The sequence below is a fragment of the Sinohyriopsis cumingii genome, chromosome 17 (genome assembly GCF_028554795.1).
Source record: "Sinohyriopsis cumingii isolate HCF-2022 chromosome 17, ASM2855479v2, whole genome shotgun sequence".
NCBI lineage: Eukaryota > Metazoa > Mollusca > Bivalvia > Unionida > Unionidae > Sinohyriopsis > Sinohyriopsis cumingii.
Genome location: NC_142977.1, coordinates 16,149,805 through 16,168,272, shown reverse-complemented (window position 1 = coordinate 16,168,272; position 18,468 = coordinate 16,149,805). Strand labels below are relative to the sequence as shown.

Sequence of the window (18,468 nt, the reverse complement as noted above, 5' to 3'; positions counted from 1 at the left end):
ATGTGTATATTTCTCGTACCGGGAAAAATTATATTGTTTAAGTATGAGAAATAGTGTGTAAAATGTTTATTATCATTTTAGGGAAGAGTTCGCATGTGAATTTTAAAATAATACGATCGTGGCATAGCTTCTAAAATTGAACAATATCACTAGGTTCTTGAAGTGTTATGCCAAAATTATCGGACATGTTACCAGTAAATAATGTCCGCTTTATTAGCTGGAAATTGAAATGATATGAAGTTGTATATGCATTCAGCTTTTAAATTTTGTTTTTTATAAAAGTGACTCGTGACCACTGCAGGCTTACTGCACTTAGTTCTTGGGTTTTACATTTGTATGGGGTTTACTTATGAACTCGGTATTGATTTCCTATTTTTTTATAAAAATATTTTACCATTATGGTAACGCAAGTTCACAAATGCAATTTGTTCTCTGCACTTTGAACCAAAAAAAATTTATTATCATTTTGGGGAAGAGATCGTGTATGAATTCGAGTATAATACGATATATAAATATGATCGTGGCGTTTTTCCTGAAATTTTAAAGACATGTACATGTATTTTTCTCATACCCATAAAAATACTTTTTATAAGTATGAGAAATAGTGTGTAAAATGATTATTATCATTTTAGGGAAGAGTTCGAGTATGAATTCGAATATAATATGATCGTGGCTTGGCTTTTGAAATTTAACAATTTCACCAGATTCTTGAAGTGTTATGCCAAAATAAACATTATCGGAAATGTTACCTATTACTGATCCATGAGTAAAGCCAGTAAGTCGGCTTAGTGATTGTCTTCAATTAATTCTGTATACCATCACTGCTCAAACAATAGCTGACATGTGTTTCTTTAACTGCATACACTAACAAGCAGCAGACAATGCGGTGGTTGATAAAAGATTCTCACAATTTAATAAACATAAAAAAAATGAAAGCCACCAACATGTTTGCTGGGCTTGGCGGTGTTATTAGACGCAATCAGTTGACCAGTAAATAATGTCTGCTTTAATAGCTGGAAATTGAAAGGGTATGAAATTGTACATGCATTCATCTTTACATTTTTTTTAAAAAGTGACTCATGACAATTGCAGGCCTACTGCACTTAGTTCTCGGGTATTATATGGGTATGGTGTTTGTTTATGAACTTGTTATTAATATCCTATATTTTAAACAAAAATAATTTACCATTATGGAAAAGCAAGTTCACAAATGCAAATCATTCTTTGCACTTTGCACCATGATTAGTATAGTAGTTTTCACACGTTTCTTTTGATATTCACAAAATCTGAAGTAAAAGTTATATGCATGCTGAAAGCATGTGTTGATTGGTAATTATTTTTGTTGTAGTCGTTCAACCGAATAGGCACACAAGCATTAATTATTGGAAATTTTCAATGGACAAGTGAACATGGAAACACATATGAGAAAATTTTAGCAGTATGAAATTTGTACAGACACCGTTCATAGACCTTGGAACATAATGAACCGTACACATGCTTTGTCTTTCTTAACCTAATTTTGCTGTTAATTTTTCCCACTGAATTCAGACACATAATGATGTGTGACAAAATTATTTAATAGTTTAAATATGTATGCAATTTTTGCGATGGAATTACATATTTTGTTGATTAATTTAAGCCCAGATGGTACGATATCAGACGGCAAGTAAACGGTGTTGATACTCTGTTCATGCTATATATTAAATGTTGAATTCAGATGCAATGATCAGGGAAAAAATACTTAATACTGTAAAGCTGTGTGCAATTTTTCAATGGAATTACATGCATTATATATGAACTGAATGCCACGACGGCACGATAGTAAACGGTGTTGATACCCTATTCATCATATCCATTAGACATACATGAATACACGTATATTTGCCAATGAGCTGTTCTCTCAAAAAAGTAAAATACTCTAAAACCCCACATTAGCGCGACCCTGATATGAACACAATCCAATTTTGTGGACCCCAATTATCGCGTTATAGCGGGGTTCCACTGTACACTCGTAAATCTTTATTATTGTATGTACAAAAGTGTAACAGAAAAGTGTAAATGCAAACACTTAACCACTAAAATGTGAAAAGTAGATCATTGCTTGTGACGATCAGACCCCTCACAAGCTAATTGGCCACCAGCGGCAACAACGCTGTCAGAAAAGTGATGCCTATTGTCTTGCCTACTTCTCATGGCCATTCTCACTGGTCTGTAAAAAAGATAATATACTTGGAATTTGATCCCATCATTCAAGAATTGTAATGTATGGGATGGTTCAAAAGCTCTAGATTTACTAAAATTTATGTATATACATCGAATACAATATACAGTATTCTTGGCAGTGGAGAAATTTAGCAATCTGGTGGTCTCAAAATGACTTCATGAAAATAAATCCTGCCAAAATGTGTCACCTTAAATATTCTGACCTAACAAAAACTGCAATCACTGTATTATAACTTGTTAAATTTAAAATATGCCTTTCAGGATGAAATCAAAAGATTTTAAATCCATAAAAAATGACATTATTTGGTGGACACTCTAGTCTCATATTAATCTTACTTCTCCTTAACTAAAAAATGATCTAAGATGGAATGAGATAATAATCATCAAAGCTGAACAATTTATTTTAAATCAACCCAGTTAGCCAAGAACTATTTTAGTGTATTATATTTCTCCAAGAACATCTACATGATCACATCAAGAAAATAAACCTCACAACCTCCTAAATCCAACCCTCCCAAAATAGACTCAAAAAAGGGAGTAACTCTTTCAATTTACCTCCAATACTCTCACTAGATGGCCAACTATCTACCAGATGTTTATCAGTTTAAGCTTGAGCAAATCCAACAATAGGATGCTTTTAATGAGGGGAAGGGTGGGAGGATTTTTAAAAAAATGTCTTTGGCATGACTCCATTGGGGTTAAAACCCGTGACCTTTTGCATCCATGACTGACACGTCTCTAACCACTTAGACCACTAGAGCAGTCGCAATATCTTTTCTCCAAAAATGTCTGAAAATGTCAAAATTCATGGAATGATACCCTCTGAAATTGATAGGACCCAACATCAGGAAAAAGAAAAGAGTTAACCAACTGAGGAAGTGAAACTATAGTTGTAACATCATTGTCCTGACACAAGGCAATGAAAATATGCAACTTCTACAGGTATGCATTTAAAGTGGAGTACCTTCTATCTGTCAAGATTTTCAAAATGACTTCAGTGTTGAACCTTTTTTCATGCAAGACTACCCTAAGGAATTTGTTTGGACATTCATGGAATACCAATCTCGGCTGCTTTAGCAAAGTGGGTGTCACCATAATCTTCCTGTTAATGTCTGTCATGAGATCGAGTAGTCCATTGACCCAGGATTTGTCCCATCAAAGAGAAGCATCAAAGCTAGTCTGCCAGTCTGGCCCCTCATCTTCTGAACTAACTTTGGGATCAGAACTACTGGAGAGAAGGCCTGCATCCCCTCCCATCCGATCAATGAGACACTGACATAGCAGGCCTATGGATCTGGAAATAGAGGGATGAGGGTGGATAGTTGGCAGTTCCACCTTGCTGCAAATAGGTCTATTATCAGGTAGTTCCATACCCAATAAAAGACAGACAGATGGAAGGGACACTATGTCTGAAGCCTCTCCTTGGTAAGTTATTGTTGTTGTTGTGGGGTTCAACGCCATTTTTCAGGACACAATAGGCTATGCATGGTGGCCAGCATTAATGGTGGAGGAAGAACCCGGGAAAACCCTGGGAAAAACCACCAACCCATGAGAAGCTACTGTCAAGTTTTCTCACATACCCACATTGGCTGAGTCCTAGACTCAAACCCACACAGACAGAGGTGAGATGGCAGTGATCCATAACGGAGAACATTTTAGACCACCCGGCCACTCAAGGCCCTTGGTAAGTGAAGCCCACCCAAAATGTGCTGATCCTGAAAAGAGAACATGGTATCCAGTGGAGGAACGTGCATACCATTACCACAATAGAGTTCTGGTTATGTCATCCCATCTCGTTTGAAGCAATTCATCATCTAGTTGTCTCACATAGTTTGACATGCATCTGATCTCGCGAAGCACCACAACTGTTGAGAACAGATTTAATTTCTAAGAGACTGATATAAGGTGGTCTTGTACCATCCACAGACCACTGATGAGAAGCAAAGCAGCAAGTGGACCCCTTATCCTGGCAAACTGGTATCTGTGCAGATTGTGACTTTTGGTTTGGGGCTTCCAGGAGTATTCCCACTGCTAACCAGTCCTTAGGCTGCCATGCAAGCAGAAATTGACTGATTTCAAATGAGATATAATCTTATGATCAAAACCTCTGAGGAAAGGGCACCTCTATGCCAGGACAGCTACCTGCATATAGCGCTATGCCGCTACTTCGTGTATCCTCCAATCAGCTGATTTTAGTTATAACACGCTGTTGTATTGGAGTTTAGCTATTTTGAGATATCCCCTTGTACATCAAAATGCTCATTACCCATTCATGTATTTTGTACAACCAGATATTCAAATTAAATTACCTGCATAAAAGTTTGAAGATGAGAATAATATATTCAGGTAGGTTTGTTATGACTGATTATATTGTCTAATATTATGATTTTAAGAATTAAAACACGGAATTGTATGTATTACTGTCGTTAGGTCATGTTCCGTCAGCATGGTCGATTTGGACTGGCCGATCAAATGTAATACTCAACAATCCTTGCTTTGTTTACCAGAATGCTTACACAAGCCAAACTTGTATATAAGCAGCATCGTTGTTCCAAGTTGGAGACAGAGTGGTAGGAAGATAAAGGGGCAAATGGAAAACGAATAGAGGTAATGACTGGTCAAAATTAAGCCCTAGAATAAAGATTTGAGAATTTTTTTGACTAAATCAGGAAAAATGAGAGGCAATTTTTGAAAAAGAAGAATTCATGTATGAAATTTTGAAGAATAATTTGGAACTTAGACTTTAAACTACAAATTTTCTACACATGAATTTCAGAACCTAAATTTTTATTCCGGAATTAAAAACTTATTTCAAACAACATTAATTGCCCACATTATATTTTTAACAATCTGGCCTCGTTTTAGTAAATTATGAACTTGTTTAGATAATCGAGATATATCAACTATGGTTCTATCTACTGGTATATTTCGTACATAAAATTTGAATCTGTAAACTGGTAAAAGGGTGTAGTTTTTTATACAGATGAGAAATTATTGATTAAATCTGTCCTGAATTTTTTAATCATTCTTTACTGTTGTTTTATCTCTATTGCTAGAGTCAGTCGAACCCTCGTAGCTTCAAGGTCTGAAAAAGAATGCTAAAATCCTGAGTAATTTTCCAGACTCTTGAGGTTACAATACATAGATGGCTAAGACAAAGCAAGTCTGCTACTGCATTGAAAAGGCAGAAGAGCTTAAGAAACTCTTACCAAAATAGCAGTTCGGGCAAAAATTTACTAAAACACAATGGCAATTCAATTGATGTGCATGGGTGGAAGTCAAATAAAGATTGATACTAGTAAGAAATCCAATACTGAGATGAACAAAATGCTGCAAAAGGAAAAGATCCAACTTGTCCCCGTTTCCAGTCCACGGTGGTTCATATTCTGAACTAGAATGAAACGTACACTTACCAAACATTTCTGCAAACTGTCATGTGCGAGATCATGTAGTCAAATGTTCAAGCCAAAAGGAAGGATTCAGAATCGGTACAGTGACCTATAGTAGCTGAAAAGAAACTTTCCAGACACTAGATGTATGGGAATATGGAAGCATGCTTCAGTCATATTGAGACTGTCACGCTGATAGTCATACCAACTTTGCTGTTTCCACTCTGAAATTTAAAGCAGCAACAAAATGATGTGCTCACTCATGTCTATAACAGACTTCAATTTCCCACATGCTTTTGGGACCAGAAAGAGTCTGGAGTAAGAGTCCAGGAAGTCTGATTTCTTAACATGAAAACAAATGCTCAATCTTCTTTGTAAAATGTCGTTAAAGGGGTTGATTATGAGATCCATAGCGCTTGTTATCTATATTTATTTTATGTACCGACTTTTGTCCATGATTGAGGATAGAGTTTTTTTAAGTACCTGGTTTTTGTCTCGTGAGCAGGCTGTAAATGAGTTGTTAATCTGGGTCTGAGTTCAAAACCCAGACTTGATTATTACCTCAGAAGATTCCTGAAACAAATTTGTTTACAGTTTGGGATATTTTTCCATTAGGATGACTGATTTTTTTAGAAAAGGTTATTATTACACAGATAAATGAGATTATTCATTCTCATCTTAACATCAACCTTTGTAGAATGAACTTCAGGTGTGTTCAGTTATAATTTTAGAATTATTTATTTAAATTATATATTGGAATTACAAAGTTCTCATTGACATTTTGGACTAAAACACTATTTTGGGATTATTGTAAATTTATTCAGGACATTCTGGATTATATCACTGTGATACATCAATACTGCTGGTACATCAAACTATTCAAGGCTGTTAGTACATCATCACATCCAAGACTATTGCAATCCATTCAGAACTCTCTATACATTTGGGACTGTGATAGAACTGTTAGGAATGTTTGACATTTAATTCACAATAATGTAAGTTCCTCTTAAAGTTTAACTTAAAAAATTAGAGAATTATATCATTTGGTGAATTTTATGAAACTTGTTGGGTTTTTATTTCTGTTACTTAGTGTATGACCACATAATCATAACACCCCTCTCAAAAGACTTGGATCAACCAATCATTGTGTGGGAAGGGGTTAATCCAAGTCTACCTGAAACAGAAGTTTGGAACCCACTGGAATGTCACCAGTGGAATGCAGGGACATGGAATCATTATAGAGTAAAGGAAGGTTTCAGAGCAAATAAACTAATAGTTCTCCCAGCCCCCACCTGCCAGCACAGATGAGGTACCAGTAGCTGCCCACAATTTTATAAAGGCAGTGAAATTAAGCTGTAACCCTTACTGGTACACAGTCCATTTGCAAGGTAAGATCTTTTCCCCCATGTTCTCTGGTTTGTCTGTAGAAAGGCAGGCTGACAACCTTGAAGCAAACTCACCAGGACCCAGCATTCTGAATGCTGCATGTTCAATTAGTCAGTGCATTGGAGACTCCAACAATAAGTAAGCGGGGTCCAAAATAGCAGCTTCCATGGGGTCTAAAGTAACTTTACCAATCAGCTCTCTGGCACAGGGGAGGGGGTGGTCTTCACAGGGGCTGGGGCTGCCATCATGGGATTCCACATGACTCTTCTTATCAATGCCACATTTATGTGAAGGCTAAGAATGTGTAAGTCTAAAGACTAGATCCCTTCTCCCTGCTCTTGAGCTGTTTTCTGAAAATGTTATACCACACCCTTTGGGACACGTACTGAAGGCACTGCATGGAGTGGAAGAAAAACACTCATGGGTGTTGTCACTGACTGCATTTGGATGCCAAATTCACTTAAAAAGAGAGAGAGAGAGAGAGAGAGCAAAGATGCAATAAATAAATACAAGCTAGATGAAACTCACAAGAAACATCCAGGAGATGAATGAATTAATTACACTGTCTAATACTTTATATCAGAAGTACTCAGGCAAACATGGCTGACATGTGCAACTTATTGTCAAAAAGCCAACTTATGCCAAATATCAAGAATTCTGAAGAAAAAACAAATTATGTTAGCACTAAGTGTAATAAAACTAACACTGAGTAAAACACAAATGTTGGATGGCCAGAAAAAGTTAACAAATTTCGACAGATTTAGGAAGTCACATCGAAAAGTGTTACCAATTTTAAGCGAAACCTTAAACTGGTAAACAGGTGGCCACCTAGCAGGGAAAGAGGAGGTAATTTTTAAGTGTTCCTTCCCTTTGTCTTAGCCTGGTAACCTGGCCTCTCATGAAACTATGCACATGAGGCCAGGCATGCACCAATGAAAGACTGATACCAATGGAGAAATTCAAGTTGGATGAAATAAATCAAAAATGCATTGGCAATAAAGAAATAGTAAATAATTATTTCCAGATGGGTTGCCACCAGCTTTATTGTGGCATTTGTCACAACTATGTCAATTTCGAAATCTCTCACTGTACCTATTCCCCCCATCTACTGATTGCTGAAAATGACAGTACTGCATAGCAACATTTTAAACAATTTAACACTCAGTACTTTTTTAATTAACATAGTTGTGACTAAAACAATCTGATGGCAACACAGCTGGAAATAAATGATTTCATGCATTTCTTTATTGCCAACACATTTTGTATTACTTCTGCGATCTTGAATTTCTACATCAGTACTGGCCATTCAAATGCCTAGCCTCGTGTATGAAACATTATGGGAGACTAGAGAACCAGTCTACCTTGTGTCTCTACAATATCAAGACAAAAGGACTCAGTTTTCATCTTTTAGGAAGAATGGTCGCAGGTGGTAGCAAGGTGTTCAATTGAGAAATGATAGCAATGGCTTTGTGCTGGATTAAAGATTCACTTAATTTTGTTTATGTAAATGCCCACTTTGACTTGCCTAAAATTTTTATCTCTTATATGTTTCAGATTCCTATATCATTATTATCTGTCCAACCCTGAATTTAGAGAAAAAAATGTTTTAAGTAAACAGGTAAATAGTTTAAATGGCTCATCTGGTAAATAGTGTAAATGATACAGTTAACTGATCATTCACCACCATTTTGAAAATTCTAAGAAATCAGTACTGTTAACAGTTTAGTCTTACATGAGCACTATAGAAGCCATTGTTATTCTGCAGAGGTAGGGTAGTCAAGACATCCTCTGTTTCAGTGTTCTTTGGTACCTGTGATTTACCACTACCAGATAGATTTGTGATTATGAGGTTCTTTACAGCCTTCTCTCTTCTTTCAATACGAATCCTGAAATTTGTGAAAATAATTTTGCATTTTCTATTTAACATTAACTCTCCCTTACATAGCAGCATGAGTCAAGCTTCAAATTTTGCCTGACAAGAAAAAAAATTACAACTTGCTCAGAATTGTACATGAATATGAATGAAAAGTACTTCTACCTGATATAGATAATTAAAAGTTATCCACATTGTTTATGAAATAGTAACTTGAAAACTACAGTGGAGCCATTGGCACTACAGTGTTTTTCATTTAACTACATAAAATTAGCAAACAGTAAGGAAGATGTGTCTGACACTGTAATCGTTTCTTTGCTATTGGTATACAGCAACAAATGGACACTGTACCAAGAATAAGCAAGGTCACACCAAAGCAGCCATCTTGGCTGATTTGATGGTATGACTCAAACTTGCCCCCTTCTGATTTCGAGTTTGGTACGCTGGACAAACTACTGTAAAGAATATGCATAACAATCCATCATGAAGAGCTGTATCATTAAACAATGTGGAAACTAGTATTAATTAAATTAACAATTATTCAGGCATAACCCTTTACCTCATAGAGCATAGTGACAAAGTGCAGCACGCTATAAACAGAACACCTGTTACCTAGCAGACCGCATCTGCATAGGCATGCCTGTGAATTGTTAAGCAATGTAGTGGTGTTAACGTTTAACAGCAGTTTTAACCATTTTACGTTTTAGGTAGACATCTATTATATATGGAAAAATTGAAGAGTAAAGTCCGATTGTTATAGCTGTGTACATATTTTTCACGGAAGAATATTCTATGTGCTTCAAAATCATGAGAGAACTCATTCACCGTCATGTCCGTGAGGCCGCGTGACCGACCGTAGCTGCCATTTCCCATACTCGAAATTTACATGTTTTTCGTCTGCGTCTACATCACTAAGTCATCTGAATTTGATAATCAATAAAAACTAATTGCTGCTTACATAAATATCAGAGCCTTTACCTTAGTTACTGAATCTTTCGTGGTTGTGATTCTACTCGTGAAAACTTCATAAGTACTGAATGAAATCCTGCCTGTGAACTGTTAAGCAATTTTGTGTATGTTACGTTTAACAACAATTTTAACCATTTTACATTTTTGGTACACATATATTATATGTGGACAAATTTAAGAGTAATGTCTGATTGTTATAGCTGTGTAATTATTTTCCACAGAAGAATTTTTTTATGTGCTTCAAAATCTTGAGAGAACTCGTTCACCGTCATGTCCGTGAGGCCGCGTGACCAACCGTAGCTGCCATTTCCGATACTCAAAATTTACAAGGTTTTCGTGTGCGTCTATATCACTAAGTCATCTGAATTTGATAATTTATAAAAACTAATTGCTGCCTACATTAATATCAGAGCCTTTACCTAATTTATTGAATCTTTCGTGGTTGTTATTCTAATCGTGAAAACTTCGTACGTACTGAATGAAATCCGCGGCTGCCTTTTTGGAGAGTGGATATTACAACCCAGTTACTTTAAATAGCAGATATCGACCAGTGCATGAATAGTGACCACGTGATCTGACGTAATTGTCATTCGCAGAAATGAATGTAGTATGTAATAGGGGGGTTTTCCCCGAAGGTGGCGCTACGAAAACTAGCTCAAAATGGCTGATGTTTACAGCAGGCGTCAAAAGGCGCTTCTATGCAAATCTTGCAGAGGCGTCAAAAGGCGCTTCCATGCGAATGGAGTAGAGGCGTCCAAAGATGCTTGTATGAGGTAAAGGGTTAACTGAGCTTATAATGTTTACTACATGTATCTTTGTTAATAAATATTTATTTCTTGAAAATTCAGTGAATTTATTTATTTGCGTGTATCAATTTGTGTGTCTTTGCAAACAAATTTTGTCTGTACTTAAATTCATGGATTGAGGATCGCCCCTCCCCCCCCCCCGGGATCCTGTTGCCTCACAGATGATAACTGTTTGTTGGGTTTTAATTTAATTACCTATAGCCACCACAAAATTTACAAACATTGGTACTCAACAAAACTCTCTAACAGCAAATTTGCAATATGCCTGATAAGGTGTTCAATTTAGAAAATAGCATTAAAAGAACAAATTTTGCCTTTAAAAAATACCATTTGCAGCACAGGGCATCCTAATGTAATAGTTTTGTTGAAGACCACCCCTCTTATTTTAAATCCAAGTGAAAATGACTTTCAATGTACTGATCACCAGATCAATCATTTTTATGATATATGCACATATTTATAAATGACAGTGAGCTCTTTGCTGGTTTGATGGGAGCGTACCAAAAACCATAAACTGTGCCAAAAATATCATACCAGAACTTGCCTAAAGAGTTGACTTCAATGACTTTTTAAAAGTATTTCATAAATAAATTATTGTTGATGATATGAGGAGAAAGATCAAGCATGAAATCCCATTGGATAGCAGGATTTGTGTAAAATCATGTCCAATACTTTAGTTACTACTGGCTCTAACTGTCAGAAGGCAGTAAAGGTATGCCCTGATAATGATTGGTTGAACAAATGATTGTTCAGAAAAAGATATTTTACAAAAAAATGGTTATTTTTACAAAATATGTAACCCCATCAGAATAAATTGGGGGCATCGTTACAGACAGAAAGGTGGAGGGAGTTACATGCCCCTGACCCTGAAGACTCAATCCCCTAATGTACATTAAGCAGCTTCATATCTCATGAGACAAATGGGGTAGAGTTTGCAAATAGATATGCCAGGACATGGATTGAACAGAAAATTACCTAACATAAACATGCATACAAATCAAGCAGACGTCAAGTAACTGTGTCAATGTGAAGCTGCTGAAAAGACCTGGGTTCGAGTCTTGGATGTGGGCATGTTGTTTTGCTGCATAAGGTCCCACCAAATTAAGATGAGTCTTTTGAGATGAAAGGTCTCTGAGGTAAAAGCTTGGTAAAGTCATCTCTACCCTCCATCTCACCACTTGGATGTCAGTTGGGGAACAGTTTACAATCAACAGAGCTTATTAACCTTTCATTCATTCAAAGGTAAAAATAAATGAGATATCTTTCTTTCCACTTCAAAGCCATTATGAGGTTTTGTAGATGCCCTTGAGGCTACAAGTCCAACACAGAAAGAGGTTTGGCAACAAATGAGAGCTTGGTCTAAGCAATTAATGCAGGTACTGTCATAATTGGAATTCACTGGAACTGCAGATAGTTCAGACCAGGGTATCTCAATGATCTCAATCTACTGTATGACTTGGAAGCAGGTTGTATACTAGAAGTGAGTCAAGAAGGTTCTCGACATCTGTTCAAAAGGTAAATTATTCAACCATGTCAGAACCCAGAGACAAAGGGCTAAAGCCTTCAGTCAGGACAAATCAAAGTTCACAATAAGGTTGGAGGTCTTTGTTTTGGACCAATACCTTCCCTTTCATGACAACAAAATGTTTCTGAGATTGTGGAATGGTAGCTTTTTTTAGGAATTGATGGTAACTTCTCCTCTCCAAACACCCAAAGAGAAAATCAGCGATTTGTGGTACATGTACTGAGGTTTCAAATCAGTAATAGAGTGACATCTTTCCACTTGAACTACTGATAGAAAACTATCTTCTCCCTTCATAAGCTTTCAAAGAGGTAGGCCTTCTTGCCTGAGTGATACTGTTCACTTGCTCTGAAAAATGTTTTCTCCAGAGAGCTTGCCAATGATATGAGCCTAGCAGGCAGGTTCAACAATTCATCATTTGGATCAAACACCTGCATTTCCAGTTGCATGCGCAAACAAGGACAGACCATACTTTTCATGGGAATTTCCACTGCTAAATTCAATAGATCATCTAGCCATGACTTTGTCCACCTGAAGGAAGCCATCAGGACCAGACAGCACTCTAAATTCCTTATTTTCTGCGAGATTTTATGGATGATAGCGGTTGAAGGGATCCAGACTGTTCAAGTTTATAGAAAGGTGCTGTCAAGTTTTTTTAAATCTGTAACAAGACATATTGTTGCAAATAGATCCAAAAGTGGTTAACAGCAGGTGCATCTTGACCATTAAGTCTGAATTAGCCATTGGACTTTTGTATCAAAAACAGACTCAAATAAAACACCAGTAAGTTTACATTTTGAATAGCCTCTACTACCCTTTTTGTGAGGGGGCCTCTGAACAGGGGACTTAACTCTGCTGGAAATGTCTGGTATCTATCCACAGTGATTTCCGGAGGCCAGTACTGTTTAGAGGCCATTTGTTCTATCATGTCAGTACCTGAAATGCAGGAAGTCTGAGTCAGAGCTGGTGGTGGGAATGGCAATGTATCTCTTTCAAGAAGTAAACAAAAAACTGCAACCAGTAAAAAAAAACACAGGTGTATTGTGTGGCTCTGTTGAAGCTTGCTACCTGTAACCAATAAATATCTAATGCCCAAATATGGTAGTGGTTATCCCGAAACAGAATATGTTGGTCCAGACAAGGCACCAAACAAAGATGATTCTGACCCAAAATGTATGAGAAGACTTGTTCCTGTTATGCAGGCTGGGATACAAAAAGAGTCTGCATCTTAACTGCTGTATTTCCTTCATTCTCTCATGTGCCCGATTAATTTGTTTGATTTTGACAATTGTTCACATAATTTCTGACTATCATGTGCATGTTATAATTACATTATCTGAACTGCACCCTATACAACAGAGACAGGTAAGATGGTTATCATCTGCCAGCCTAGAATATTTTAACCTATGCACTAATTCTGCCAATGGTGTTGACACCTGTAATAACAGAGAGAAAACCAATTGTATTACAGGTGAAACCTATCAAACATCATGTGACCTTACTATGAAGAGAATTATAAAGACAAACACAAATGTCTAAAATAATGAGACAAACAACCTTCCAACACTAGACAATTACTTGACAGAATCTATATATCCGGTCAATACTGAGATGAAAGAAAATACTGCAGACCTTAAAGCTCTCAGTGAAAAGATACAGGTGGACTTTGGTCTTGTGAGGTCTCCAACATGCTGCCTAGCACAAGTCGTAGTAGTGACTGAATAATGGGTGAGATTTGGCACAACTTCCTCTGTTCAGTGGGGGGAATATCACTCATGCTCGACTTCCTCGTAGGTGGGAATATGACTTTTAGCATTTGTGTTTAATTATAACAATTGGTGGGGGGGTGAGGCTGGACTTACAAGCTTATGAGATAGCAGATGTACTATCAATGTATTAGGATGCTATGATCAGAAAACATATCCAAATAGGAAAGGTGTTTACAGGGTGTTGTTCATTATTGTTATTCAAACACTTTTTATTGGCCTAAAGCCTAATAAAATAAATAAGTATGTTACAATTTGCAGAACCATGCCAAGAACTGGTTACTGATGTCAACTTGTATGACACCAGTAGAACTTGATTTATTAGGCAGAAAACATACTGGATAGATGCCAAATTACCATAAATTCCTATCTTGACTTTTACAGGTATAAAAAAAAGAAAACTATAAAACATGAAGCTGCCAAAGCGAGCATATGTCAAGGTGGGCTTGACAACTGGTACATTACAAAACAATAAACAGGACTGCTGGTCATCTTACAAATTTTCTTGGAAGTCAAATCGGAAGGTAACCACGGAAAACACATTGTATATGCCATCAAAAACGCAGGTCTCAGCAGAAGTCTCCTACAAATAACAAGAATACTGTTAACAGTAAATGAAATGCATTCCCCATGATGAGTACTGTGAACAGCACATTATATACCTTCCCCATGATGAGTACTGTGAACAGCACATTAGATACCTTCCCCATGATGAGTACTGTGAACAGCACATTATATACCTTCCCCATGATGAGTACTGTGAACAGCACATTAGATACCTTCCCCATGATGAGTACTGTGAACAGCACATTATATGCCTGCCCCACCCAGTCACGTTATCCTGATACCAGGCCGACCAGTCCTAACACTAACCTCTTAATGTTGAGTGCCAAGCAAGGCAGCTGTTAGTACCATTTTTGTAAGTCTTTGGTATGACTTGGCTGGGATCGAACCCACAATCTTCCGCATCTGAGGCAGACATTCTAACCAGTAGGCCACTGGAGCGGTCCCCATGAAAAATAGTGAACAACACATTGTATGCCTTCCCCATGAAAAGTAATGTACAACACATCATATGCCTGCCCCATGATGAGTACTGCCCCTGGCTGAGTCATGCCAAAGACTTAAAAAACTGGTATTAACAGCTGACTCGCTAGGTGTTCAGCATATATGGTTAGTGTTAGGACTGGTCGGCCTGGTGTCTGGGTAATGTGACTGGGTGGGACATGATACTACATGTCTGCGGCATGATTCCCCCAGTGACAGACATCACTATTGCTACCACACTGCAGACATCATAGCAATATGATTGAAAAATTGTTAAAGCTATGTTAAAAATCCGAAACACACACACACTCTCTCTCTCTCTCTCTCTCTCTCTCTCTCTATATATATATATATATATATATATATATATATATATATAGAACATTATACTGTGTACTGTACACAAAATATATGTGAATTTATAACACAACAGTAAAGTACAAGGCGTATCACATACTTACCACATGTTTAATTGTTCTCTATGTAGTTATCTGAAATTTTTGCCCAGAATCCATTTTTCTTCATTCAGTCAGTGACCCTGACCTTTTGCCACCTGACTCCAAAATTTACTGCCTTTTACACTGCCCAAAGTGCAAGTCATCCACAAAGTTTGGTCTATGTTATTGTTGAGAAATAATTTTCTTCTTTCAGTTAATGACTTTGTCTTTGAGCCTTTGTTCCCAAAATCAATAGGCTTCCTCTATACCACAAGCGCAATCCAGCCACAAATGGTAGGACAAGTTATGTCATGTAATATTAATGTTATTGTACTGCAACCAATATGTACTTTCAAATCAGTAACCTTGACCTTTCACTCCAAAATCAATATAGTTCTTCATTGCAGCAAGTGTAAGCCATCCACAACATTTAGTAATCACATATGAAGGAGAGCAGCAGAGGGGGCGAATCCGACATTTTGTCCAATCGTTATTTGGCTTAATTAATACCTTCTGCAACTCAACGATCTAGTGTCGTCAGCGCCTGGTAAAAAAAAAACGACGTCGTCGTTGGGGGATCGTCCAATCGTCATTTGGTTTAATTAACACCTTCTGCGCGCCGATCCCCAGCGTCATCAGCATCCGGTAAGCACATCAACGACCGCGTCGATGTCATTGCCCCCTCTGCTGCTTACAATGAAGATCTTTATGATCTTACAAACAGAGTGATCACTAACTCCTCCTCTTGTAGATCAATTAGGTTATTTGACTGATCGGTAAGTCTAAAATTAATTCTCGTTAAAAACCGATCATGGCATCGCATATAGACCGGATTAATCGGACTCTCAACGATTAAAAATCCAGGAGGGGCTGTTGGTGAAAATGAATAAAGGATATACCCCTGTTGAGCCTGATTTGATTGCTTGGTATCTACCTGGTAACTTCCTTCGATAGCATCACACACTAGATTAATTGCTATCACCGATGCGATATTTACGTTGTACGGGGCAATATGCCTACCATCATCTCCGTTATCATGTCTGAGGATATGAGTTGATGGACTGAGAAAATCATTAAGAGACTTTCTTAGTTCTGGCGCGTTGTATCCTGGAAACTTGAAATCGGGTAAATCGGCTTCTGTGATATTATACTCGGTTAGGAATTTTTGTTTATTATTATCTCTGCTATCGGATATTGTTTTAATGATTCGTTCATTGATATATTCCATGTCTGATATAAGTTGATTTAACACCTCAACGTGTTTTTGTGTTTTTGTTTCCCGTAGCTGTTCTAGTTGTAATTGGTAATAATGATTAATCTCGGCAAACATATCAGTGATACCCTTTAAACTAATTACGAATGTGACGCGCGATTCAGGGGGTTCCCCATACTGAAAATGCCACTGTATGTCATTTCTGTCTTGAAATGTAAATATACTGGGTAATAACGCTTTTTTTATAGTGAACAAACTATCTCGATATCGGGGGGTAATCTCATGATACGATTGCGCATTCGTGTATGAGTCCGCGTCGATTCCATGAGGTGGATTCTCAGGCCATCCTAGTATGGTTCTTATTGAACTGTTATGGATATCAACCATATACCCCGGTGTGCTTATTTCAATCGTCGACGATAACGTCGGTTCATGAACCGTAATAGCGATTTTTCATTCCTTTCCTGTGATCGATTTTATCCTGCGTTGAAATTCTTTATTGATTTGTTCTATTTGGTATGACCCAGTTGGTATTGTAACCTCCTTCCAGTCTGGGGTCCCATCGGGTTTAATTGTCCGTGCAAAAACCAGCGAGTTATTAGGTTGTTGTCCGTTAAATGCGTCCGCTCGGATATTAGGCCAACTGTGATATATTCGCAATTTTGCCAGCGCTATTTCCTTTACTGGAACCGGCGATGGGAAGTTCACACTGAATTCGGGTTTTGTTGACGTTATCGATATCATATTTGTTTGTACCGGAGTGGTGTTCTCCGCGATCCGCTGAAGTAATTGAAACCCTTCGGGGTTCAGCGACATTATTATTATTCATTGTCTTTAGTGTCTAATTTCAACAACCAGAGTCCATTAAAGTGGTTCCGGCTTCCAGTTGAAAATCCTCGATTTTTGACATCGCGGAGCTATACAACTGGACCATCGTGGAGAATTCAACATCGGATATGAACAAATTATCAATCGACAACGAGATCAACCCGGATAATTTTGAGTACGCGTCGGATACTATTTGATGTTTTACTGTATACTCGTTGAGTTTTTTCTGAAAACACGATGATATCTTCCTAGTGATTGCGTTGGCGACTCCAGCAATTGTTGTCATTGCGGAGATAGCGATTGGAACAGCGATCGGGGCTATCGTGGTCACCGTGGATAAAATAACACCGGTACCGGCTACCATACCTGACACCGAGTACACGACCGCGTCGATGGCGGTTATTTTTCGGCGGTATTTTTTTATTTTTGCACGGTATTGTTCGGAAAGCGTTTTCAAGTTCGCGGAGAATTCTTTTGCGGTATCGAATCGATATTGATGTGACGTTGGTGATACCTCCGATTCAATTACCTTGGTGGTCATTTTATTTTAAAACAGCTAGTGTTTTTAATTACTTAAATTCGCTACAAATTCCACATACCATGTGATGTTTGCCCCGGCTAGATTTCTATCAACGGCATAAATCGTAAACAGTTCAGTTGCGTTCTTGTCTATAATTGTTGATATTGTATTGTTAAACCCGGATGAACTCGACGATAATATATTAAACTGCATCATTGAAACCAGTGTCAATCGATAAATGCCCTTAACAGTTGCGGTAATATTTACTGTATTCTGTGTAGGAGTCCAATCAAATGATCCATGCCGAATTGTGTATACTGTGTTGATGATGTTCTCATGAGGGTTTTTTATTTTTTCGAATTGCTCTGCTACTCTCGGTAGTCCGTCTTTAATCGCTTCAACATCAGTTTTGATTGTTCTTATTTCCTGTGCATACCCGTCTATATTAATCTTGTTCACTGTAATATCAGTTTTGATTGTTTCTATTTC

The 18,468-nt window shown here is 37.5% G+C and overlaps 1 protein-coding gene across 4 annotated transcripts in view; it reads right to left on the bottom strand.

Moving 5' to 3' along the window:
• Positions 1–18,468, bottom strand: part of LOC149777811 (protein GPR107-like) — a 103,416-nt gene that overhangs the window by 56,596 nt on the left and 28,352 nt on the right. For all 4 annotated transcript variants that reach the window (XM_089938873.1, XM_089938874.1, XM_089938871.1 and 1 more), the window contains exons 4-5: positions 14,432–14,517; positions 8,731–8,884 (exon numbers count right to left, since the gene is read on the bottom strand). In XM_089938873.1, the coding sequence (XP_089794999.1) occupies positions 8,731–8,884; positions 14,432–14,517 (240 nt within the window). The remainder of the gene's footprint in view (positions 1–8,730; positions 8,885–14,431; positions 14,518–18,468) is intronic.